This window comes from Ranitomeya imitator, chromosome 9 (assembly GCF_032444005.1).
Source record: "Ranitomeya imitator isolate aRanImi1 chromosome 9, aRanImi1.pri, whole genome shotgun sequence".
NCBI classification, from domain to species: domain Eukaryota; kingdom Metazoa; phylum Chordata; class Amphibia; order Anura; family Dendrobatidae; genus Ranitomeya; species Ranitomeya imitator.
Genome location: NC_091290.1, coordinates 8,126,488 through 8,153,838, shown reverse-complemented (window position 1 = coordinate 8,153,838; position 27,351 = coordinate 8,126,488). Strand labels below are relative to the sequence as shown.

The window sequence follows — 27,351 nt, the reverse complement described above, 5'->3', positions numbered from 1 at the left end:
GCCCCCGGGGTTCAGTCGCTGCAGTCAGTAATCCATGCTGCCCCTGGGTTGTGATCACTGCAGTCAGTAATCCGTGCTGCCCTGGGTTGTGGTCACTGCAGTCAGTAATCCGTGCTGCCCTGGCGGTCTGGTCACTACAGTCAGTAATCCGTGCTGCCCCCGGGGTTCAGTCGCTGCAGTCAGTAGTCCATGCTTCCCCGGGGGTCTGGTATCTGCGGTCAGTAATCCCGTTCTGCCCCTGGGTTGTGGTATCTGCGGTCAGTAATCCCGTTCTGCCCCTGAGTTGTGGTCGCTGCAGTCAGTAATCCGCGCGGGGTCCAGTCGCTGCGGTCTCGTATTTCACGCAGCAGTTTTTTGCCATCAGTCGCAATCAGTCAAATTTTGAAAAAATGAATCCAGCGACTGATGCTGCCGCATCTGTTTTTTTTTCATAGACTTGTATTAGCGACTGATTGCGACGATGGCCTCACGTTTCATCCGTCGTTCTCCGGATCCGTTGAAAATTGTCCGGCAACCAAAAAAATGGATCTGTCGCATCAGTTTTTCACAAACTGCGACGGATCCATCGAGCCAACGGATTGTGACTGACGGCAAAAACTGATGTGTGACAGGGGCCTAAGCCGTTCACACCCGGCCGCCTCCTGTCGGAGACTCATGAAATCCATCATTTTTATGGCCGCATCCTGCGCTGACAGCTCCGGTTTTGGGTTGCACCACGACCTCCGTGAACCTCACCCCTGCTCTGACCTCGGGTTGCCCATATGGCGATATCATTAACTCTTGTCTGGCACTTCGGTGATGTCACCGTGCGCCCGCAGTTATCGTAGGATTTATAGATGGGTCCAGACCAGCGAACTCGGAAGGAAGGAAGGTGGGGAAACAGAACTAAAACTTTTTTCTTTTTTTGCTTCTTTTAACCTGATCTCATCCGCAGTGTGTTAGTGCAGGATTTTCTGCATGGTCAGACTTGTAGAAATCCTGCAGAAAACACAGGCCGGATCTACTGCTGATTGGCTGAGGCATGGAGCCCAAGGAGTGGGGTTTGGCAATCATCATCCTGCTGGGGGGAGGCTTCTGCTGCAGGAGGGGGGAGGCTTCTGCTGCAGAAGGGGGGAGGCTGCGCTTTTTTGAGAAAAGATAACAGATTGCTGGGCGACATGTTTAAGGCTCCTTTTATGTTTTTTCTGGCTATTTTATTTTAAGTTGCAGGTCACGTTGTCGAGTTCTTACCTGACCACTTTTTTTTTTTCCCTCCATTTTTCCAGGCCCACGAGATCTGCTATTCCGTGCTGTGTCTCTTCTCCTATGTGGCCGCCATCAGAGGGAAGGAGGCAGAGATGAAGAGCAGACCCCCTCGGCCCGTGTCCAGTTGACCTCCCCTGTGCCCCCCGCGTCCCCTGTGCCCCCCGTCACTGGCATCGCTGGCAGCTGCCCCATTTCCATCTCCCGTATCTGGAGCCTGCACATACTCCCTTGTAGTGAGCGCTACGTGTTGTGACCCCGTATTGCCGCCCGCTTTTGTGTCGTGTGCTTTGTGTGTTACTGCCGATCCGTGCGACGACTACGGCACAATTCTTCCATGACGATGCAAACGTTGTGTCCGTCTCCGCTGGCGTATTTTTGTCACCAGTTAGTATAGGATCGGCTCCAGGCTGCTTCACTTTTGGGGCCACAGGGAAACATGCCGGCGTTTTCCGTACTTAACCCCTTGCGTGTGAGCTTGAAGCAGAGCAGGCATTTGATGTGAGAACAGGGCTGCCCCGGCGCGCGCTCTGCTCGCTTCTATGGTCGAGCGATTTGTGACGTCCTACGGTACAGTGTAAATATCCCCAATGTGACTGCAGCGCTCTCCCCCTCTGCATGGAGCGCACCATGTAAATATCCAGCTCTTTCTTATTTATAGAAATCTGTACAGATCCTGAATGTGCAATAAACTATCATTCATGTACTTCGGGCCGCGGCGTCCCGTTATTTCATGGTTGGGCCTCTAGGGGGCAGCACATAATAATTTATAAGGCCGGTTTGGAGATATCACACGACCTTGTGGTGCATTTGCTGCCGCTAGTGCTGGACGGCTCTCGTCATTCCCTGTGAATACTGTGTGCAGTCAAACTTCACTCACTTGGATATCAGTGAGGGTCCCATCAGACCCCCACCCCAATCACACATTCATGTGGTACCCCCTTTCCCTTGTGTCTGGCTGTGCCGTCCTCCATAACCCCCGTGTGCAGCCTTCTGCCCTGTCCCATTATCTCGCAGGTTACTTATCGCTGCTGCTGGGATTCCTGCAGCCGCCCCCTCCCCCCACTGCTGTCTGCTGGCAGTTTTATCTGCTCTGCTATATTTCCGCCTGTCGGTGGCCGCAGCTGCTGGGACATCAGACTTCCATATGAGGCATCGAGGGCTGAATCTTCTCCTAAACCTGTCAGCGAGTCTGACTGCTGCGGAGCAGATTCAGGACGGTGCGGACCTGACCTCCCCTAAAATAGTGTCCTCTGCGGTGACTGTCCGGGCGAAGGACGAGGTGCGCAGCATCCTGCAATGTGTGAGGGGAGAGAGCCCAGGAAACATGAGTCGCCCGGGGTCTGGCCGTGGTCTCTGTACGTTGTAAGGTGCGGGGTCTGAGGACGGCGGTGTCACCTCCAGCATAGCGGGAGCACCAAATCCTGCAGCCTAATTGGGGATCCTCATCTGCTCCATTTCCGCACTGCAGGTGGCGACTTATGGAAAATCTTCCACAGGATGCGTGCTGATTCTGATGTGTTTTCCTAAGTCTAGTGTGCATGTGTCCTGCAGGTTGGGGAAGGTTTTTACATCCTGGTTGTGGCAGATTTTCCTCATCCGTACCAGTGGACTCGAACAGCATCTTACACTTGAAATGGTCGTACGGATGGGAAAATACAGCGCAAATGGTCCTAGGAACCCACCAGTATGTGGTCAGTATTTTACATCAGTATTTGTAGCCAAAACCAGGAGTGGAACAATTAGAGGAAAAGTCTAATAGAAACATCTGCACCACTTCTGTATTTATCACCCACTCCTGGTTTTGGCTACAAATACTGATGTAAAATACTGACCAAATACTGCTAGTGTGATGGCAGCCTTATATCGGTCCGCGTAGGGTACGTCCCCGGGCCCCTTATATCGGTCCACGTAGGGCACGTCCCAGGGCCCCTTATACGGGTCCGCGTAGGGCGCGTCCCAGGGCCCCTTATACGGGTCCGCGTAGGGCGCGTGCCAGGGCCCCTTATACGGGTCCGCGTAGGGCGCGTGCCAGGGCACCTTATACGGGTCCGCGTAGGGCGCGTGCCAGGGCCCCTTATACGGGTCCGCGTAGGGCGCGTCCCAGGGCCCCTTATACGGGTCCGCGTAGGGCGCGTCCCAGGGCCCCTTATACGGGTCCGCGTAGGGCGCGTCCCAGGGCCCCTTATACGGGTCTGCGTAGGGCGCGTCCCAGGGCCCCTTAAACGGGTCCGCGTAGGGCGCGTCCCAGGGCCCCTTATACCGGTCCGCGTAGGGCGCGTCCCAGGGCCCCTTATACCGGTCCGCGTAGGGCACGTGCCAGGGCCCCTTATATCGGTCCGCGTAGGGCACGTGCCAGGGCCCCTTATACCGGTCCGCGTAGGGCACGTGCCAGGGCCCCTTATACCGGTCCGCGTAGGGCGCGTCCCAGGGCCCCTTATACCGGTCCGCGTAGGGCACGTGCCAGGGCCCCTTATATCGGTCCGCGTAGGGCGCGTGCCAGGGCCCCTTATATCGGTCCGCGTAGGGCGCGTCCCAGGGCCCCTTATACCGGTCCGCGTAGGGCGCGTCCCAGGGCCCCTTATACCGGTCCGCGTAGGGCGCGTCCCAGGGCCCCTTATACCGGTCCGCGTAGGGCACGTCCCAGGGCCCCTTATACCGGTCCGCGTAGGGCACGTCCCAGGGCCCCTTATACCGGTCCACGTAGGGCGCGTCCCAGGGGCCCTTATACCTGTCCGTGTAGGTCACGTTCACCATAACATCCCTGGTGGACGGCTGAAGCATTGATGCTATGGATTTCCCTGGTGGTCTAGGGTAACAGTGAGAATTCATTGTAAAGGCATTGACGGCCTGACCCTGGGGGGTTTGTGGGGGTCTCCGCGCTGCACATTTTGTAGCACTAATCTTTTGCAGTTGAACCCTGGTGCCATTCCATAGTATCGGGTTGGCATTAGATGACCGGGACGTTACGGAGCTTTCTGTGCGTTTTCCGCAATGTGTGAACACGTCCTAACTGCAGACGCTGCCAGTGTGGGGAAGATGTCGGCGTGTGTGGGAGACTGGAGAGGAATAGGAGCGCGGGGAGCAGGATACTTGGTAGAAGCCTTTTTGGACCCAACTGCCCCCTCGGGGGCCACATTGACCCCTGAATGGCAGTGTGCACAGCATATAATGAACTTGTTCTATACAAGCGGATGCGGCTCTCCGACTTTTTTTTTTTGGGGGGGGGGGGGGGATAAAACATTATTAAATATTCTGCATTTTTTTACATTTCTTTATTTCACCTTCTGAATCCACATAAATTTTGTCTGTATTTTACATCGTCATCTCGCCTGTACGACTGGAGCCGGGACTATCACATCCTTCATAACAATTAGAAAAAGCAAAAAAAATAATAATAAATTGACGCCAATGTTTACCCAATGGAACATGAACAGATGGCGCCATCCTACACGTGTAAATACTATAAACTACTGCAACCAATAGATGGCGCTCCACCGCCGCCATCCTTCACCTGTGGAGAGAGAGGACAGAGTATAGAAGGCTGATCATGCTACCATGGCAACCCCAGAGCAAGCACAATACTGACATTACTGAAGCAGGAAAGAAAACAATTATTTAAGAATCTGAACCTATTTAGTAACATTCTCGATAATTTTGGATAGTTATTTACGCAACTGCCCATTACCATGGAGAACCCCTGGGGAGATCTAATAAACCTCTATAGCGCCGCTCTTTCCCAGAGGCTGGATCTGGTATTGCAGATATAAGTTACAATACGACTCGTAACCCGTAGACATGAGACAAGAACCTCCATGGGTGGACTCGTGTGACGGGGCAGCGCTGATGCCCCCGCACGGCCGTGTTACTTTGGGCTCGTTCGGCGCACCGTCCCTGTTGCTTTGGGCTCGTTCGGCGCACCGTCCCTGTTGCTTTGGGCTCGTTCGGCGCACCGCCCCTGTTGCTTTGGGCTCGTTCGGCGCACCGCCCCTGTTGCTTTGGGCTCGTTCGGCGCACCGCCCCTGTTGCTTTGGGCTCGTTCGGCGCACCGCCCCTGTTGCTTTGGGCTCGTTCGGCGCTCCGCCCCTGTTGCTTTGGGCTCGTTCGGCGCACCGCCCCTGTTGCTTTGGGCTCGTTCGGCGCACCGCCCCTGTTGCTTTGGGCTCGTTCGGCGCACCGCCCCTGTTGCTTTGGGCTCGTTCGGCGCACCGCCCCTGTTGCTTTGGGCTCGTTCGGCGCACCGCCCCTGTTGCTTTGGGCTCGTTCGGCGCACCGCCCCTGTTGCTTTGGGCTCGTTCGGCGCACCGCCCCTGTTGCTTTGGGCTCGTTCGGCGCACCGCCCCTGTTGCTTTGGGCTCGTTCGGCGCACCGCCCCTGTTGCTGTGGGCTCGTTCGGCGCACCGCCCCTGTTGCTGTGGGCTCGTTCGGCGCACCGCCCCTGTTGCTTTGGGCTCGTTCGGCGCACCGCCCCTGTTGCTTTGGGCTCGTTCGGCGCACCGCCCCTGTTGCTTTGGGCTCGTTCGGCGCACCGCCCCTGTTGCTTTGGGCTCGTTCGGCGCACCGCCCCTGTTGCTTTGGGCTCGTTCGGCGCACCGCCCCTGTTGCTTTGGGCTCGTTCGGCGCACCGCCCCTGTTGCTTTGGGCTCGTTCGGCGCACCGCCCCTGTTGCTTTGGGCTCGTTCGGCGCACCGCCCCTGTTGCTTTGGGCTCGTTCGGCGCACCGCCCCTGTTGCTTTGGGCTCGTTCGGCGCACCGCCCCTGTTGCTTTGGGCTCGTTCGGCGCAACGCCCCTGTTGCTGTGGGCTCGTTCGGCGCACCGCCCCTGTTGCTTTGGGCTCGTTCGGCGCACCGCCCCTGTTGCTTTGGGCTCGTTCGGCGCACCGCCCCTGTTGCTTTGGGCTCGTTCGGCGCACCGCCCCTGTTGCTTTGGGCTCGTTCGGCGCACCGCCCCTGTTGCTTTGGGCTCGTTCGGCGCACCGTCCCTGTTACTTTGGGCTCGTTCGGCGCACCGCCCCTGTTACTTTGGGCTCGTTCGGCGCACCGCCCCTGTTACTTTGGGCTCGTTCGGCGCACCGCCCCTGTTACTTTGGGCTCGTTCGGCGCACCGTCCCTGTTACTTTGGGCTCGTTCGGCGCACCGTCCCTGTTACTTTGGGCTCGTTCAGTGCATTCTACACATTGTCCGTGTTACAGCGGAGCGATGTGATTCACATGAGGCTGCACAAAACATAAAGGCCCCAGTGTGGATCATCTTTATACCATCAGATTTTTTTCAGAGTTTCCTACGTTAATAATTGCTCATTTTTTGATAACAGATTAATAAAATGAAGATGTGAATGGAATAGAGGTGACGATACAGTGGAAATCAAAAACTGTTTCAGACGCTTGACTGAACTGTGGCAAAACTATAACCCGTCATGATGAGAGTTGGAGTTTTTTTATCAGGTTAATTTGCAAAGTTGCTTTTTTTTGTTAATCAAATCAGACTTCTGTCCTGATTTCCAGCTTTCCTCGGGGTGGGAGGCTGTGGGAGACCCCCACATCACTGAGTAGACCGGTGGCCGAGCACGTGCAGCTCTGTCCCTTCACTTCCATGTCCCCACTAGAGGGCGCTCACTGTACACAATCAGCTCCTGAGCTCCCCCTGGTGGTGGCTGCAGCCAGACGCAACGTCATGTTATAACTAGGGCCATGATGGGATTTGGAGTTCCATCCCCTATAAGCATTTATAAAGTAATTGATAAGAACCAATTATTGAACATGACACGACATGGGGTAAGGTGGAAATAACAGCCCGCCTCCCACCCATAAATGAGGTCCGTTTCTGGCCCTTCTCCCACTCTGTAAATAATAATGCACTTACCTGCCGTCACCAACATTTACTGGGGCACTAAAAACAAAGAAAAATAGAGATAATGGAACCATCCGCCATTTTATGTTACTGCATATCCCCAGGTGTCTCCCTGTGTGGTAACCTGACTTATAATCGCACCCCCTCCCATGATGGGTGAGACCCTAATACCGGCTCATGTAGCTTCGAGTAATAATTCGAGGCGGACGGGTCAAGGATGCGGTGCCCACCCCAACGTCTGTGTGATCAGAGCCCACGGCCTCACCTCGGACCTCCAGCCGGCACTCGGTCTCTGCCTCTCCATGCTCATTCACTGCTCTACACGTGTAGACGCCGCCATCAAACGGACTGGGCTTCCGGACCTCCAGGGTGAGCACGCCCTGCTTACTGAAGTTACGGTAACGGGCCTCCCCGGACAGATCCATCTTGTTCTTGTACCAAGTGATTTTTGGCTACAGGTAGTGAAGAGGAAAACAAGTTATCACATAGCGGTGACAGAGGGTCCCACAAGGAGGGTCCCAGAAGAAGCCGTTCCGGGCACTCCGAAACCTGACTCTGTTCTCCTCTCTTCGGTCTGCAGTCCTCCGCACATTGCCCTACGGCTTGTTCACACACAACATTTCTGATGCAGTTTTTTTTTTTTGCCCGTATAGAAAATACAGCTGCATTGTTTTACAGTAGCAGCATCACAATTGCATTAGTTTGTCTTAACCGCAGATTATCAACTCTTCCAGCGCAACTTGTAATTTATGAGATCCCCGATGTTTGTGCACAGGAGTCCAGTGGGTGGAGCTACTAGTGATTGACAGCTACCTCTGCATGGACAGTCATACAGAAAGAACTGACAATCACTGAATAGCCCCGCCCACTGGACTCATACATACAAACACCAGGGATTTTAATGAATAAAATGGAAGTTTTACTGAAACTCTCCCCACAGTAATGTCTGACTGCTCGGCTCCTCCTGCTCTATAACATCCTGGCCACGGATCAGACGATAATTTCCCTGTAAGTTGCGATATTCCAGTATCACCATCCCCAATCCTATCGTAACTTTACTGGGGGGCCGCACCTTGGGGGACCCCCGGAGGGCACAGCTGAGGGTCGCGTTGTATCCTGCAACGACGGAGCGGTTGGCAAGAGGATGTGTGAATTTAGGAGCTTCCCCAAACTCGTGTTCCTTGTAGTTGGGAGGTTTGTATGAAATTCCTAGGAACAAAAAAAAAAGGAAAGACAATAAATAAATAAAAAAAATATATATCTGACACTTTCCTGGTATTAAATAAAGAAAAAAAAAAAAAAAAGTTTCTCTTAGGATGAGTGTAATCTTTCAGCAGATGTTCAGTCCTCTACAGCGCCCCCCACAGGGGAAACTCTAGAAGGCATCCGCAGAATATACTAGAGGAGGTGGTGCTCACAAAGACCAGAGACCCACCTGCCCATTCACAGCACGCCCCATAGACTTCAATGGTCGGAAGCCGCACTCTATGCTGCTGTGATTTAGCAAATGGGGGGACGGGACCTCGGGGTGTGGCGTGCACCTGTGTCATGGGGGTGTGGTCTGCCCCAATGTCACCTGGGTGGTACCTACACCTTTCAAGGGGGTGTGGCCTGCACCAGTGTCACGGGGTGTGAGGCCTGCACTAGTGTCACGGGGTGTGTGGCCTGCACCAGTGTCACGGGGTGTGTGGCCTGCACCAGTGTCACAGAGGTGGCCCTGCACCTACATATTGTGCACAGGCCTTGCGTGTTTATAGTGGGAATACTCCAAGCATACGCTCCCACCCAAGCTAACATACGGCATGGAGGGACCGCAGCGTACAGCTCCTGCTGTAAGTAATGGAACCATGCAGGAGCCCTCCTGGGCATCGGACGGATCGTGGCCAACTGTCCAGCCAGCGCCCAATGGTGATGGGCTAGGAAGAGATGCCGGCATCCCCGTCAGAGTATATTGGGGGCTATGGTCGTTCTTCCCTGAGCCATTATTACAGTTGTAGTGTCTCTGTATCAGACATTACAAGGCATCGTCTGTAGATCTTCAGACCGTGCTGCGCATTTACCTGATTTGAGGATTTTGGCGCTGTCCTTGGCGTTGGCGGGCTTCTCGCTCAGACCACACATGTTCTCACTGAATGCTCGGAAATAATACTCGTTCCCCATGATGAGATCGGACACCACGCAGTGAAGGCGTCTGTAGTGTTCGTAGACTGTGAACCATTCCTGGGGAAAGAATAGGAGGCGATAATCATAAATGCGGATCTCACGGCACCCGGGACCTCAGAGATTGGGTTTTATCCTTATACTGGGCAGTCTGCTCTTTCACAATGTCTGATGGGTCCCACCAGGTGGGCTACATATATCTGGAGAGCGGGGGTCCACACCACAGCCATCTCTATAGCTGTCCTTCATGCCCCCTCTAAATGTGGCCAAGCTCTTAGCTGTAGGCCGACCCATAAAGATGCCGGCGGAAAGGAGAAGAAGCCTCGAGCGGAGCAGTATTGAGTATGGGGGGCACCGTCCAGGAATTTAGAGAGCTGCCATAAACAACAGTCGCCCACCGCCCTGAATGTCTGGGGTTCGGCTGCCCTTTACCAACGTGTCCAGCCACCTCCAGACCACCCATTTCCGCTCACCATGGTCTTCTTGTCTGCTTTTTGGATGGTGTAGCCGGAGATCTCAGTATTTCCATCATCTTGAGGTGGAGACCATTCTAGGGCCACATTAAATCCCCAGATTTCCACAATCTTCAGGTTTTGGGGGGCGCTGGGCTTGTCTGCAGCAGAACATTTTGGTTATAATCACGTACGCCGGTCTGGGGGTCTTCGCGGCTTCTCTTCCGTTGCTGTGACTTACCTACGATCTGGATGCAGATGGTGGCGGCGTCCTCACAGTTCTCGATCTGGATTTTGACCTGGTATTCTCCGGAGTGACGCCTCTCGGCAGATCTGATGAACAGGATGGTGTCGGCCTCGCTGTTTCTGATGCCGACCTGTTTCGGATCGATGGGCTGCCCGTCTTTCAGCCAGGTGACCACAGGGCGAGGCTTTCCCTGTAACCCAAAAAAAGTCATGAGAACGACAGAGCGATGGTGGAAGGAGGCACAAGCAGCAGGAGGGAGTCTACATCTGTGGGAAATGGTGCTTGGGGTGGGACACTTGTACGGACCCCCGTAGTCCGGGACTGATAGATGTATATGGGTGAGGTGGTCGTCAGGAGCAGCTCTCGGCTGAACCAGCTCTATGTATATATGTATACGATGCAGGGTTAGTGAGCTAACGGCCTCCTCTGGTCCATGGTTGTATCATCCCGAATCTTGCTCTTGACACTACATCCTAAATTTACAGCGTCGTGCCGCGCTCTGATGGAGCTCAATCATCATCCCCGCGACCTCGCCCCTCATTGTACATTCCCGTCTCTCATCTGCCTCCGCTACAATGTGTGAAGCACAAGGCGACGACCCCGGCCGCTGCCGCGTGATCACTACACATATGTCCTCGCTTTACAGCAGCTGCTTGGCTCTGATAATAGCCATTATGTATCGTCGCTGTCTGTAAACTGCTCTCGAGACCCCAAGTGTACGATTTACTGCTGAATCTACAGGCCCTCGTAGGACAGGTGCAAGATGGCGGCTTTTCAGCTTAACTGCATTGTCTGTTGTCACCTTAGGAGGTTGAACTATCTCCCCCATACTTTACACAGTAGCTTTGCTTGCTCAGATGTTGGAAAAAGCCAATATAAACTCAAAATCACGTCGACTCGGATACCTCGTCTCCTCGCTATGACCACTAATGAGTCTGAGGGCTGTACGGCTATTGGACTCGTTTGCTCCAACAATCCCTTTTGATGAGAGGCATTAATTACAGGTTGTTCCATCGCTGCGATCCCCAGTGATCGTCTGTCATCAGCAGAGGAACCTGGCAGCAGGTGTTCAGTTCTCCTACAGCGCCCCCCGCAGGCGGCATCAAGTATTACATGTGGCCTGCTACACCATGGATACCTGGAAGGGTATGACGATGTTCACGGTCTCTCCGACTCTCTTCACAAGCTTCTGTCTCAGGAAACGCGGGAGCCAGATCTTGGGTCGTTCTGGAGGAAGATGAGTTACGATAAACCGATAGATATGAGATAGAAAAATACAGAGACGGACGCACGGACACTTACGCATGATCTCCCGGATGGTGACGGGCTCTTTCATGGTGCAGGGCTCGCTGGCTCCTGCCAGGTTAATTGCTTTGACCCTGAAGGAAAGTCTCTCGCCGGTGGGGAGATCTCGGATCAGACATGATGTCCTCTCGGTCAGGCCTTGCAGTGCGGGGACCCAGTCAGAAGCTGCGGATAGGAAACGTTAGTGCGGTATTATGTAAGAAGATGCTGCAGAGCCGGAGGATGCGATGTACAAGCTTCTATCAGATGCACGCCAGTCGGTATACCTTCTAGTCCTGAACCAGGAGTCCCAGGATGAACAGTGCTCAGTTCTGTCTAGGTCAGACATTGTAGGATGGGTGCTGTCAGTAAAGATTAAGTAACCGGCTCCGTTCAGGGGGTCACTGCGGCGTGGCATGTCCCAGTGCAGTGCCATAGTAGTATATGATGGGAACACCCCTTTAATTGCGGCTTATAAATAAAGCCCACATTACGGACTGTCACCTCTTCCTGCGTCTGGCCGCCCCTCACAGTCCTGACATCGGATACCCGGACCCCGGTGTCATTGTGGAAATAGCGGAGGGCCGCATCGCCCCTCTCAGATCTATTCGGAGCAGCTGTGAATCCTCGGCTGGCCTCCCGCTGTCGGCCACTTCGGAGAGGCCACTCTGGCGGGATGATGGTCATAAGCCTCCAAATCATATTAAATCATTATGAGCAGCGTGGAAATCCAGCAGTAAATGGATCTGGTGTGACGGGGCGGCTCCGGTGACACCTGATTAGAGATAACGGGTGTAGCCAGGCCTGGAGGGCAATTAATCTGGGCATTCCTGTGCCCGCTACTGAGCTCAGCAGCGTCTAAGTGCGGAGCGGAGTGTTTATCATGGCAGAGGCCCAGTTCTTGAGACGAAATGGGAAACACAAGAAGATAAGCCTGTAAGCCGCGCTCCTCCAGCGTCAGGGATTCTGTGAGGGGTCAGTGCCGACATTAGGACAGCAGCGTGCACCATAAATGTACCTGGACCCTCGCTCTGCGCCCGTGTCCTGTCCCGCCATCAGCTGTTCTTCTGACTACATATGTCAGCCATGTTTCCTGTCACAGGGCACCAGCAGAGGGGGCAACCACTGGAACCGGTACTGATCCTGAGGGGGGCAATTCACTATGATGGCACCTATCAATCACTGTGAACAGCACGGATTCCGAGGAGGGAATTTCACTGTGATGGCACCTTTCAACTACTGAGATCGGTACCGATCTTGAGGGGTGCATTTCACTATGATGGCACCTATCAACCACTGGGACCAGCACTGATTCCGAGGAGGGAAAATCACTGTGATGGCACCTATCAACCACTGGGACCAGCACTGATTCCGAGGAGGGAAAATCACTGTGATGGCACCTATCAACCACTGGGACCAGCACTGATTCCGAGGAGGGAAAATCACTGTGATGGCACCCATCAACCACTGGGACCAGCACTGATTCCGAGGAGGGAAAATCACTGTGATGGCACCTATCAACCACTGGGACCAGCACTGATTCCGAGGAGGGAAAATCACTGTGATGGCACCTATCAACCACTGGGACCAGCACTGATTCCGAGAAGGGAAAATCACTGTGATGGCACCCATCAACCACTGGGACCAGCACTGATTCCGAGGAGGGAAAATCACTGTGATGGCACCTATCAACCACTGGGACCAGCACTGATTCCGAGGAGGGAAAATCACTGTGATGGCACCTATCAACCACTGGAATCGGTACCGATCTTGAGGTGTGCATTTCACTGTGATGGCACCTATCAACCCCTGGGACCAGCGCTGATTCCGAGGAGGGAATATCACTGTGATGGCACCTATCAACCACTGGAATCGGTACCGATCTTGAGGTGTGCATTTCACTGTGATGGCACCTATCAACCCCTGGGACCAGCGCTGATTCCGAGGAGGGAATATCACTGTGATGGCACCTATCAATCACTGGGACCAGCACTGATTCCAAGGAGGGAATATCACTGTGATGGAACCTATCAACCACTGGGACCGGCGCCGCTGCTGAGGAGGGAATTTCACTGTGATGGCACCCATCAACCATTGGGACCGGCTCTCATTCCGAGGGGGGCATTTCACTATGATGGCACCTAAAAACCACTGGGACAGGCACTAATTCCGAGGGGGGCATTTCACTGTGATGGAACCTATCAACCGCTGGGACAGGCACTAATTCCGAAGGGGCCAAGACGAAGAGTCCTGCCAGAATGAAGCAGAGCTGCGCATGCTCGTCCTGCGCTCTCTTCCTTGTCTATGGGTTTGTCTGGGAAAAGTTTCACATTTACATCAGTCCCATAGACAATGAATGGAGGCCGAGCATGTGCGGTTCTGCTCCACTCAAGATGCCCCAAAGCTCCATTTTCGGGATCAGATGCTCAGCCATCACTAAGTTATTCTTTTTCCTATCAATACAATATAACGTATAATTCCAGGAATAACCCTTAAAATTTTCACGAATGGCACACGAAAGTGGCGGCCCATGTAACCAGGGGAGAAGAGGTCAAATGCGACCATGGGATTATATTTCTGTTCCTACTCTTGGAAGGTTCTGGTTCTTCTGGAGATCCAGTGTAGGACGGCAAAGCATTCTGGGAATGTGGATGCAAATTAGCTCTTCTCCAGTAAGGACGGTCAGTCTAGTTCCACCTACACATGATGACTACCTATAGGTGACACTGGAGACAACACATCCTGTGCAGCAGAGCTAGTGTGCATGCAATGGTCATAAGCTCTAGTGGGCTTGCTATGTGACCCGCAGGCAATGGACTGGTAGGTGTGAACTAAGTCTTAAGAAATTTGATGTTTGGGTTTCTACTCACAGAAGCACACAGACCTGTGAGCCCCGCTGGGGACAGGGACCGGCTGCACTTACATCCCTCCTTGCAGTACTCCACGATGTATCCGTCCAGTCCTCCGGCACCGATCCTCTCGGGGGGTCTCCATTTCAGTGTAATGCTGGTGTCGCTCACGTCCTCCACGGTCAGCACGGTGGGCTCACTTGTAGGAGCTGAAAGACACAAGGGGAAGTATTAGCAACTTATACAGGGGCGTCATCTCCAGCGCAGTCTGCACGGGGTACGAGATCAATGGATGGACATGACCCAGTGCAGACGGTACACGTGGTACCTGACACCTCGGTCCTCAGCACAGCAATGACTGTAATTATTCCTGACACTTCCACTTCAGCTATAAAAACTGTGTGTTTCCATCTTTACGGTATGCTCAGATGCATTTTTCTCAATTAATTTGACTGAAAATTCCACATCCAAATAGCACAACATAAACCCGTTTTTACTGCATTTTCTGCTTCTATTAAATTGAAGACATTTCACATAGAAATGTGGCCGATGTTTCTGCAACAAATTCCCAGCGAATTTAGACTTAAATCTGCAGCAAATCAGAAGCCGCATGTGCATGAATAACGTGCAGTTCTACAGCGGATTTCACCACCTTAGAAGTCTGCAGAAAGAACTGATGAGCTGCGGAATTACACACGGGCACAACATCGACATTTCTGCTTGGAAAACCTCTGCAACTGTTGGATGAGATTGGGTAAAATTTTACCTTCTTTTCTGCTATGGATTTTCAGTTGCAATACACCACACGTGCTTGTAGTGGAGGGAAGATTTCACATTTGCTATATTAATGCCAAAGTCAAGGCAGGGTTATAAAAGGACTGACTCGTATTTTTGGTTAGGGTAAGGCTAGGGCTAGGCTTAACCCTAACCTCGGCTATACAGCAGGCAGAACGTCCAAATCTCAAGTTCTTGTAATGAAACAATGATCTGATGTCTTGTTCTTATTCATATGAGAGCAATGTAACAGCGCAGACCCCCAAATAGCGCCGACCCGTGACCAGATCCTGTGGACAGCGAGTCGCTGCCCGGACGTCCAGTCTCAGACTGGTTTTAGGTTTTAACACATTGATGATAATAAAACCACAATAATCAGATGTTCATCTTTCTACTGATCCTAATGAAGGTTTTGTTTTTTTTATTTATATGTTTGTTTAGTATAAACGGATGGAGAATGAGGGATATTTTTTGCTGCTCTTTTTGTAATTTTCTCTGAAAATCCTCCATGGATAAATGTGTTATTTTTTATTGCATTTTTGGTGCCTTTTATCCCGTTTTTGACAATACAAATCTTGTGATTCTAAAAGGGATCTAGAATTCCCGATGTGTTATGTCAAAGAATCAACCAAAAAAAGATGCATGTAAAAAAAAAAAAAAAAAACACCCACAAAAAGGAAAGTGCAAAAATGGATGCAAAGGAAGCCTACGGCTGTGGTTACATCGGTTTTTTTTTTTTAACAAAAAAAACTATTTTTTCTGCCACTTGTGAATACAACCCAACACATTGCACACTGAATATTCCAATGGCATGTTTGATTACGATACCACAATTCCTTCACACTTGTCCAACGTAACTTAAAGAAAAGCGCAAAACGACTCTATAAAAAAACAAGATCAAAGTGCATCTACCGATCCAACAACGACGACGACAAATAAGCCGGACAAACAACACAAGGACCAAATGTCCAACAGAAAAGAAAAATAAAACTTAACCCCCATATAAAAGCTCCACAAGAGTCACCAAATCTGCGAAAAAATTCTCCCGGAACGATATACGGGACACGAGGGAAAGTTCCACCGGTCGGCATCACACGACCGTTCCTGCAAACCTACGATGGTCGAGTCCTCGGAACCGACGGGCATTGATTATTCCAATGATCGGGGGGCGATAGAGGAGGATCAGACCTAGAAATTCTTTTTGTTTTCTTCGGACGGGTCTTGAAGTTTCCACTTGGGAACTTTTGTCTAAACGTGACAATCGAGTCATGGTGGAACTTGTGGAGGCTCCAGGAAACCAAACTTCCCACTCGTTGCTCCAATGTGAGGATGAAATGAATAAGACGAGGGGTGTAAGAACGTAGGGACGGTATGAGAATAGCAGAGGAGGGGGCTGGAGGATGAGCTCAGAGACCCCGCTCCCGACCCCTCCTAATACCGAGGAGGAACATTTCTTTCCCGCATTCTGAGCCTTGATGCTCCACAACGCTAATGCTCTCACCTCTAAATATAGCAGCCGCTTCCCCATCAGCACATTTACGTAACTAAAGCCAGACCAGGAATGAGAAATTCATAAAAACCATTTGGAGAAGAGGACAAAGTGTAGAAAAGAAAAACGTGATCTCCACCCTCCACACCACAAAGTCTTCTATATAGACCCCACGTACGAGGACGGCACCGGGAGCAGTCACCACACTTGAGCCGCCCCTCGGAGAGACGACTTTAGGTGACATCACGTTTCATGAAAATAGAAGAAGACAAGGAATTATCTAACCGGCGCAAAGATGTTCGCAGCTGTCGGAGAGAATCTCTTAAATGTCAGCGCGATCTGACTCATTTCTAATATAAAAGCTTTATTACGCTCCACCACTTGGTCTGGTATGAAGGGTTCAGGCCGCTGTCCTGTCACGAGAAGATCCCGAAACCCTCCTGCTGCTATGGATATAGAGGGGACACAGGGAAATACGGCACAAAAAAAATGCAATTAAATTAGAATTTCATTTTGAAATTTATTAAAAAGCTACAAATTTTTTGCCATCATTGCCCAAAAGGTTGGGGACGTACGAGGGACCAAAATGGCCCAAACCCACCGATTTCAGCAGCAATGGCCATCTACTTAATGTGTAGGAGGGTGTACTGACTATTCCACAATGGTAGATCTGGTCAGGGACCAGAAGGGTCGGGCATGTTGGATTTCAACATGCTTGATCTTTTGTTCACACAAGACATAAGCCACTTATTGAGGTCAATTTCTTCTCCCCACTACAAACACAGGGGCAAAGTGATTGTGCATGACAAAGGAAAAGTTGTTGGCCAAACAGGTCTTTGTCATTCTACAGGAAGTGTGGCGTGGTTTGACTGTCTACAGGAAGTTGGAGGTGGTTGTGTCTCTCTACAGGAAGTAGGTGGCTTTGTCTCTCTACAGGAAGTGTGGTGTGGTTTGACTGTCTACAGGAAGTGAGGAGTGGTTTGCCTGTTTATACAGGAAGTAGGAGGTGGCTTTGTCTACAGGAAGTGGGGGGCCAGTATTTGTCTCTTCAGGAAGTGGGGGCCAGTGTTTGTCTTTGTACAGTAAGTAGGGCATGGCTTTGTCTCTCTAGTTACAGGAAGTGGCATTGGGTCTTTGCCTCTATAGGAAGTAGGAGGTGGCTTTGTCTCTACAGGAAGTAGGAGGTGGCTTTGTCACCTTACAGGAAGTTGGGGCGTAGCTTTGTCTCTACAGGAAGTTGGGGCGTAGCTTTGTCTCTCTACAGAAAGTTGGGGAGGGGCTTTGTCTCTGTACAGGAAGTGGGTCTTTGTTACACCTTTATGCAGCTTGACAGACTGGAGAAATTAGGCAAAGAGGCAGAGGAGGGTTTTAAGTTTAGGGCTGAAATTTCATTTCACATTAGCAAGCTGAATGTACATTGGGAAGTGAGGTAACAGAAGTTCCAGCACCTATAGTGCTGATAGAATGCTGATGAAGAGGAACCACCCAATCAAAATGAAAAATTAAAGAGAATGAAAATCAGGACACTTCGTAGACAGATTAGACTGGCATGTGCACCAAAGCCATTTTTGGCATCTATGTGTTATGAATGCAGGAGGTGCACACCTATGCTTTAAATAATGAAGCAATTAGGTGCACACAACGCTTGCAAACAATACCTAAATATTACCAGAATACACGTAACAGCGAGGCTCACGACCAATGGAAACTGTGATACTACTAATAAAGAGCCGCTCTATAAAGTCCGACAATCCTGCAAATTTCGGAACAAATGCCCTTAAATATAAATATCATGAACATAAAAACATCCAAGTAAATGAGGCAGCGCAGCCCAAGAAATAAATGGACGGCACCCCATAATAAGAGTATACGACAGATAAGTCATCGGCGGGCGTCATGCCATCACCGATGACGCCGTCCTGATTGGGGCAGGAGACCACCGCTCTGTCCCCCCCGACCTCGCTGGATATATGGATTGTCATGTGACCAGGACTCACTTGTAGACTGAAGCTTCCTGGGAGTGATCAGGGAAGGGTTAAGAGACATTGGATGGAGGTGTCTTGTGTCCCATTTTCAGCTCCGGTTACAAAGCCTTAATGGTGTTGATGGGGGGTGCGGAGACCCTGCATGGACGCTGGTCTCAGGACAGCTGTGTGTAATAGTGGGCACCGCAGTGGAGTTTCCACTGGAATCTGGCTGAGGATTGGGATATACAGTATAATTGACATTTTTAGCATTTTTCCGGCATTTCACATGCGCCTGTGATTTTCCACAAAGATTCTTGGCTTAAAAATAAAACAAAAAAAACAAACCCTAAAAACCCATCAGTGTAAATGGCTGATATTCAATGGAGGAGAAACCGGGGCCGACCTTATATTGGACGGTGCCCTGTGTGGAAAGATATGGTGCTGAACAAGCACAAAATAGTATATAAAATTGTCACCCTACTACTACCACCACCATCAACGTCCCCTACAAGAATAATATAATGTATAGTGCCTACATCATAGCGCCTCCCAATGTAATAACTGCCGCCATAGAGTGCACCAATAACACCGATTTACAATCCACCACTAATCTAACAAACTCCATTACAGGGATTATGTGGCGCATGGAGAGCTGTAGGACGGTGCAGGTACCTGCGGATCCCTGGCCGCTCAGCAGCGCCGCTCACCCTGGCTATGGGGCTGGTTTACCAGCTGTGCATGGTGGCGTAGGGTGGTTGTGCGGTCAATCAGGACCTGCGGCTAAGATGGTTCTTCCACATGGTGCTGATTGTATCGCATGACCATATAATGTGCAGGGATGACCGGTGTGGGGGCAGCACAGTGGTGCTTTGTCCTCGCTGCACCGCTGCCCAGTGTCTGATCACATATACAGTATTGGTTCCTGTAGGATCACAGAGGTCGGGTTGACCGCTCTGACCTCAGCACTCAGTCGGGCTGCTGACAGTTGTGACAAGGTTTGCTCCTTCTTCTTGACAAATGGCGATATCCTATTCCTGTACATTACTGATCCTGCAGACGACGCACCTAAAGGTGCCATAAAAATAGAACAAATCTTTTCTGCATATGTCCACGACATCTCACCTACAGAATGTTTACAATGTGGCCCAAATGGTACAGGAACCATTATAAAAACTCGATTGTGATAGTAATGGAAAGGGTTTTATAAGATCCTGAGCTTCATCCTGTATTATACCCCAGAGCTGCACTCACTATTCTGCTGGTGCAGTCACTGTACATACATTACATTACAGATCCTGAGTTACATCCTGTATTATACCCCAGAGCTGCACTCACTATTCTGCTGGTGGAGTCACTGTGTACATACATTACATTACTGATCCTGAGTTACCTCCTGTATTATACTCCAGAGCTGCACTCACTATTCTGCTGGTGCAGTCACTGTGTACATACATTACATTACTGATCCTGAGTTACATCCTATATTATACTCCAGAGCTGCACTCACTATTCTGCTGGTGGAGTCACTGTGTACATACATTACATTACTGATCCTGAGTTACATCCTGTATTATACCCCAGAGCTGCACTCACTATTCTGCTGGTGGAGTCACTGTGTACATACATTACATTACTGATCCTGAGTTACATCCTGTATTATATCCCAGAGCTGCACTCACTATTCTGCTGGTGCAGTCACTGTGGATATACATTACATTATTGATCCTGAGTTACATCCTGTATTATACTCCAGAGCTGCACTCACTATTCTGCTGGTGCAGTCACTGTGTACATACATTACATTACTGATCCTGAGTTACCTCCTGTATTATACTACAGAGCTGCACTCACTATTCTGCTGGTGGAGTCACTGTGTACATACATTACATTACTGATCCTGAGTTACCTCCTGTATTATACTCCAGAGCTGCACTCACTATTCTGCTGGTGCAGTCACTGTGTACATACATTACATTACTGATCCTGAGTTACATCCTGTATTATACCCCAGAGCTGCACTCACTATTCTGCTGGTGCAATCACTGTGTACATACATTACTGATCCTGAGTTACCTCCTGTATTATACTCCAGAGCTGCACTCACTATTCTGCTGGTGCAGTCACTGTGTACATACATTACATTACTGATCCTGAGTTACATCCTGTATTATACCCCAGAGCTGCACTCACTATTCTGCTGGTGCAGTCACTGTGTACATACATTACATTACTGATCCTGAGTTACATCCTGTATTATACTCCAGAGCTGCACTTACTATTCTGCTGGTGCAGTCACTGTGTACATACATTACATTATTGATCCTGAGTTACATCCTGTATTATACCCCAGAGCTGCACTCACTATTCTGCTGGTGCAGTCACTGTGTACATACATTACTGATCCTGAGTTACCTCCTGTATTATACCCCAGAGCTGCACTCACTATTCTGCTGGTGCAGTCACTGCGTACATACATTACATTACTGATCCTGAGTTACATCCTGTATTATACTCCAGAGCTGCACTCACTATTCTGCTGGTGCAGTCACTGTGTACATACATTACATCACTGATCCTGAGTTACATCCTGTATTATCCTCCAGAGCTGCACTCACTATTCTGCTGGTGCAGTCACTGTGTACATACATTACATTACTGATCCTGAGTTACCTCCTGTATTATACCCCAGAGCTGCACTCACTATTCTGCTGGTGCAGTCACTGTGTACAGACATTACATTACTGATCCTGAGTTACATCCTGTATTATACCCCAGAGCTACACTCACTATTCTGCTGGTGCAGTCACTGTGTACATACATTACATTACTGATCCTGAGTTACATCCTGTATTATACCCCAGAGCTGCACTCACTATTCTGCTGGTGCAGTCACTGTGTACATACATTACATTACTGATCCTGAGTTACATCCTGTATTATACCCCAGAGCTGCACTCACTATTCTGCTGGTGCAGTCACTGTGTGACATAGTAACATAGTAACATAGTTAGTAAGGCCGAAAAAAGACATTTGTCCATCCAGTTCAGCCTATATTCCATCATAATAAATCCCCAGATCTACGTCCTTCTACAGAACCTAATAATTGTATGATACAATATTGTTCTGCTCCAGGAAGACATCCAGGCCTCTCTTGAACCCCTCGACTGAGTTCGCCATCACCACCTCCTCAGGCAAGCAATTCCAGATTCTCACTGCCCTAACAGTAAAGAATCCTCTTCTATGTTGGTGGAAAAACCTTCTCTCCTCCAGACGCAAAGAATGCCCCCTTGTGCCCGTCACCTTCCTTGGTATAAACAGATCCTCAGCGAGATATTTGTATTGTCCCCTTATATACTTATACATGGTTATTAGATCGCCCCTCAGTCGTCTTTTTTCTAGACTAAATAATCCTAATTTCGCTAATCTATCTGGGTATTGTAGTTCTCCCATCCCCTTTATTAATTTTGTTGCCCTCCTTTGTACTCTCTCTAGTTCCATTATATCCTTCCTGAGCACCGGTGCCCAAAACTGGACACAGTACTCCATGTGCGGTCTAACTAGGGATTTGTACAGAGGCAGTATAATGCTCTCATCATGTGTATCCAGACCTCTTTTAATGCACCCCATGATCCTGTTTGCCTTGGCAGCTGCTGCCTGGCACTGGCTGCTCGAGGTAAGTTTATCATTAACTAGGATCCCCAAGTCCTTCTCCCTGTCAGATTTACCCAGTGGTTTCCCATTCAGTGTGTAATGGTGATATTGATTCCCTCTTCCCATGTGTATAACCTTACATTTATCATTGTTAAACCTCATCTGCCACCTTTCAGCCCAAGTTTCCAACTTATCCAGATCCATCTGTAGCAGAATACTATCTGCATGCATTACATTACTGATCCTGAGTTACATCCTGTATTATACTCCAGAGCTGCACTCACTATTCTGCTGGTGCAGTCACTGTGTACATACATTACATTACTGATCCTGAGTTACATCCTGTATTATACTCCAGAGCTGCACTCACTATTCTGCTGGTGCAGTCACTGTGTACATACATTACTGATCCTGAGTTACATCCTGTATTATACCCCAGAGCTGCACTCACTATTCTGCTGGTGCAGTCACTGTGTACATACATTACATTACTGATCCTGAGTTACATCCTGTATTATACCCCAGAGCTGCACTCACTATCCTGCTGGTGCAGTCACTGTGTACATACATTACATTACTGATCCTGAGTTACATCCTGTATTATACCCCAGAGCTGCACTCACTGTTCTGCCTGTCATATATTAGCAGCATGTCCTGGACAGATACTACCAGCGTCAATCTGAACCTCCATGAGCCGCAGCTGCTACAGACCATAAATGTGACCTCAAATATCTCATAAGACTTCAAATACCGGAGAACAGAACATCGACCAGACGCCATTAATAGATTTCCACATTTGTGGGATGTTCTGAAGAGCACAACAGAACACGATAAAGCTGAGGAGTCGTCCGGCCACGAGGAAGCACGAAGGCCCCGATTCATCTGACGTAAGAATGGTTCCAGGGTGACCGTCGTGTCCGCCCCACATTCATTACCTTTTACAGTGACTTTATGTTGCGTTGTCTGTAGTTTTGTGATATTATGGCCACGCTTTTGTGCAGATGTTTTAGCCTAATTCTTCACTGGAGTCTCCTTGAAATGTCGCCTGATTCCTGTACATTTGCTCTTATTTTATTTTTCTGCAGGTGAAGACTCATTTAAAGGATCGTTTTATTTTTTTTTTCCTCTAAAAAAAGCACTAAAAGGGCAAAACCCAAAGTAAAAAATGAGGAATCTTTAATTTTGCACACACGTCATCAATCTCTTGTTACTTTGGTGCAAAAAAAAACAGCAACAATGAACACAAGGCAGAAAAAGAAAACCATATCTTCCCGAGATCTTTCCTCGGTTACATATGGTTTCTCTATTGTGGCGGAAAATAATAAGAATTACATTTTTTATATGAATTTACCAAGATGACATTATTTTATCAGATTTTCATCTCTAAAAAGAAAAAAAGAAAAACTTTTCTTGGTCCAGCAAGAGCCAATTTAGCAAATCCATTGCAGATGTGATATTTTCACCAGTGATGCCGTCCCCGTGTGGGCCATCACAGAGGACTGTCTAGAGGGGGTAAGTGCCATGGGTGCTGGATGCCAGGGATGGTGCCTACAAGATATTTCACCTTGGTCTGAGATCCAGGGCTCAGGCCCAGCTACGTCTCTGGGTATCAGGGAATATGGACCTCCCTCCACAGCCCCAACGGAGGCTCGTGACATCCATACATAACACCCATACATAACACGTAGGTCCAAGTGCTGCCATGTTGTGCCCCTATGCTGAGCAGGTCAGTGGGCAACCACCACTTGGCCCATTTTGGAGGCTCTCCATAATTAACTTCTCAAAAAATCCTTCCTACCCAAAGTGGTTCCTCCCTTTAAAATGGGTGGTACAAGACAAGGTCAGACAGGCCCAAGAGGGCAGATGATGATCGTCAGGTGGACACAGGCACAAAGGTTGCAAATTGGTTTGTCTTCTGCTCAATCAGTTGCCCCTGGAGTTCATTTTCTTACATGTACTTGATGATCTATTTTGTGTGCACAGGGACCACCATGGAGGCAGAACCTCAGAAGTGTGGACTCGAGGACCCCCGAACCCTGGACACAAGTATAAATAGAATATACCAAGCACAACGTACCAATGGGCATGAAGGGCTGAGACGGCTGGCTGGGGCGAGACATGCCAATGACATTGACCGCGTAGATCCTCATCTCGTAGATCACGCCTTCAATCATCCGCTTAGACTCGAAGGTCAGCTCCTTCACCAGGTCATAGTTCAACCGCATCCAGCGGTAACTCTTCTTCTTCTTCCTCTCCAAGATGTAACCTGCGGGGATGGGGATACGAAGGGTTACAGGAGTAATACGGTAACAACAAGGATTGGTGATAATGACTATATCTTCGGGGGTCCGACTGATAAAACTCACGCTGATAGGTGTCTCCAGTATAAATGGAGCAGTGGTCATGGAGGTATGCTGCCGCTCTCTTCAATCTCTATGGAAGTGCCGGAGATAGCCAAGATTCATCTTACTGCATGAATGTTACCATGTCATGGATGGGGGACTCCCCCCCCCCCCCCACACACCAATCAGCAGTGATACACCCATGTGTGATAGGGGTATTGAGGGTGGTCTTGTCTGATCATCACTCACCTGTGATCGGCATGCCACCATCATATTTTGGTGCCTCCCACTGAACGGTGCAAAAATCTTCTCCAATGTTCAAGATCTTTGGAGCCTCGGGGGGATCTGGTACCTCTGTGAGAAAAAGGACAGTAAGAAGATTGGGCGGGGGGGATCCAAAGAAATAGATCATCTAGGGATCTAATCTAAGCATCTATAGAGTCTGAGCAGCCTCAGCCTGGGTCTGTGTTTAGTTACTACATGGTGGGCCAATAGATAGGAGTGTAGACCGCCAATATTACATCATGTTCTACGTAGCGGAAATCCATCAGTCTCCCCATCCCCAACATTGTGCTGCACCAGGAGAACTTATATGTGACGTTCCTAGAAGGTTCTCCTGGACCAGGTCCTCTAAGGCTGCGTTCCCAACCAGTGGAAATGGAGGCACAGGTGACCCCCAATTGTGTAGCCTCCATAGGAGTCCCAACCCCAAGCGTTGGCCGATGACAACATTGCATGATAAACACCAAACAGCGCAGACAAGCATAATAATGTGCACAAATAGATATATACAGTATATATATATATATATATATATATATATATATATATATATATATATATACATACATACACATACATACATACTGTGTATACCCAGTACATATTGTCTCCAGCAGGGCTATGCACATGGTCTCTTACCGATAACCTTCACATTAATGGTGGCCTTGTCCTCTCCAGCTGGGTTCTTCAGCAGGACGTTATATGAGCCTTCATCTGACTTCTCTGCCCCCTCAATGATGAACACACAGTGGTCCGGGTGGGACTCTACATGGACTCTGCCTTCAGCTTCTGAAATGATCTAAAGTACAAGATTATTACTGTACACATCCTAGAAGAAAGGGCTGCAGACATTCTGCCCGGAGGATAGAGGACGGATGTGAATGCCTCGAATGTTCCTCCAATGTTTATATCTCCCTGTCTGTTATCTATCCCCATACCACGGACACAGCGCACACCAGGATAGGTGCAAACACTCAATATTTGTTAGTTTAAAGGGGGTTTTCCATATTTGGACAAACCTTTAACCAGCAGTGCAGCTTACAGAATACCCACCATGTGTAAATGTTATGTAGCCGAAAGTTTGCCCAAGGGTGGAAAACCTCTTATAACTGTGCACAGATTGGCTAATCTGTGCCCACCAGCCACAACAAGGTGCCCCTTCTTTGATAGGACCCTAATTCTATCAAACATGTTTTTCCTGGTGGGCACAAACAAATCTATCTATATGTTATTGGCCTCCTATTTAATAAAGATGAGTAAAGAGGCTGATAAGACCCTGGCTCAGTGGCAACAATGGAAATCTGTGGCCACCAAACTCCAAAAACTGCGAAGCCCCTGCTACCTGCTGGATCCCTGGGTGGACATAATGTCTGCATCATCCTACAATGATGACATCACGCCTGCATCGTCACACAACGATGACATCATGCCATGCCGTTAAACCGGGGATGCCAGCAGGTAGTAGGTTTCTAGGTCTCTGGTCTGGTGGCCACATACTCCCAGCATCGCTGGTGGACAAGCGTCCATTGAACAATCTTCTCTAGTATCTATGATCTCTCTACCGTCTGCCCATGTAGCTGTGCAGTTACACACCATAACGCCAGTGGGTGAGTGGTTGGTGATCGCACACTAGACAGCTCACACGTGATATCAGTAGTTGTGCACACTCCTCGCTTCGTACAGCACATGGAGGGCAGGGTGCCCACTTACATCCACATCGTCGTCGGCCTCCTCCCCCGGCTTGGGGTGAGTCCTTACAGGGGTCTGCTCAATTACCTGATATTGGGAGATAAAGCTGAGACTAAAAGGGGGGCAGAGACGGAGGGAGAGGATGATGGGGGCTGACGTGTTGTGCTCAGGACAGCTGACAGTGCGATCACAGCAAAAGTTAAAAACCGGAGCGATCAGAAGAAGTGTCCAGCGCTCTTTTTTCCGGGGCGCCCTGCACCCGTCTCTGGGGCGTTTTATTGAGGGTGCCGGAGGAGTAATTTAATGCCATACTTGCTAGGAAGCAGTCTTACGGGCATTTTTCTTTTTCCAGGCATTCCAGGATTTGGTCTGGACCCCAATGCTAACTCTGTATCTGGGCCCCCACTTACCATGTGACACCTGTAACGCTGGTCTGTTTCTATGCAAAGAACTTCTGGGCCCCCAGGATCCCTGCGCCTCTGTGCCCCCTCCAGATTCCAGATGCCCAACGCTACAACTATGGAAGGGAGAATTGTTTGGACTTAGGTATGGAGATCTAGCACCCTTCCGCTGTAACCTTGGGTAACCAGCAATAGTCCTGCCAATCCCATTCCCATGTTACTGGTTTTCTGGTTGCACTCTAAGTCTCGTTTGCAGATTCAGAGCTGAAAGGTCACATTTCAGGTCTCTTAATCCTGCGATCGGTGGGAGCCCTAATTCACAGCCAGAAGATTGGACCAGGCAGCTCTCCTGAGAACATGGGCAAAGAGGTATTGGAGTAACGCAAAGTTGGTGGTGAGACCTCGATCTGTCAGAAGATCCGCACCCACAGATGTATTGCTTAAAGTACGCTGGCTGACAGTGCCACCTGATGCGTGAGAAGGAGGATGTGGAGTGCGGGGGGCTCATCACACCCATGTTATGCCACTGCCTTTAATACACATTAATATGTGGGCTTTGAACTGGGACCCCCATTAATCACTTGGAAATTGTGCTTTCAGGTCTGGATCTCCATGCTTAGCCCAACCAGTAAGATTGGGCTCCGTCCATATTTGCACGACTGCTGCTCCCTG

General features: G+C 49.8%; 2 protein-coding genes across 29 annotated transcripts in view; one reads left to right on the top strand and one right to left on the bottom strand.

Moving 5' to 3' along the window:
* The window catches only part of MADD (MAP kinase activating death domain), a 66,728-nt gene extending 64,780 nt beyond the window's left edge, over positions 1 to 1,948 (top strand). For all 28 annotated transcript variants that reach the window (XM_069739804.1, XM_069739802.1, XM_069739800.1 and 25 more), the window contains one exon: positions 1,266 to 1,948. Coding sequence is in view for 11 of the 28 variants with exons in the window: in XM_069739802.1 (XP_069595903.1) it covers positions 1,266 to 1,373 (108 nt within the window). In the remaining 17 variants the exon portion in view is untranslated. The remainder of the gene's footprint in view (positions 1 to 1,265) is intronic.
* A 2,547-nt stretch (positions 1,949 to 4,495) lies between these two features.
* MYBPC3 (myosin binding protein C3) overlaps positions 4,496 to 27,351 on the bottom strand; it is an 80,365-nt gene continuing 57,509 nt past the window's right edge. Inside the window, exons 21-33 of the mRNA XM_069739982.1 lie at positions 25,229 to 25,388; positions 24,557 to 24,661; positions 24,043 to 24,231; positions 14,159 to 14,293; positions 11,254 to 11,421; positions 11,090 to 11,178; positions 9,946 to 10,141; positions 9,726 to 9,865; positions 9,153 to 9,312; positions 8,165 to 8,301; positions 7,358 to 7,544; positions 7,105 to 7,131; positions 4,496 to 4,756 (exon numbers count right to left, since the gene is read on the bottom strand). Coding sequence (XP_069596083.1) covers positions 7,121 to 7,131; positions 7,358 to 7,544; positions 8,165 to 8,301; positions 9,153 to 9,312; positions 9,726 to 9,865; positions 9,946 to 10,141; positions 11,090 to 11,178; positions 11,254 to 11,421; positions 14,159 to 14,293; positions 24,043 to 24,231; positions 24,557 to 24,661; positions 25,229 to 25,388 — 1,677 coding nt within the window. The 3' untranslated portion in view covers positions 4,496 to 4,756; positions 7,105 to 7,120. The remainder of the gene's footprint in view (positions 4,757 to 7,104; positions 7,132 to 7,357; positions 7,545 to 8,164; positions 8,302 to 9,152; positions 9,313 to 9,725; positions 9,866 to 9,945; positions 10,142 to 11,089; positions 11,179 to 11,253; positions 11,422 to 14,158; positions 14,294 to 24,042; positions 24,232 to 24,556; positions 24,662 to 25,228; positions 25,389 to 27,351) is intronic.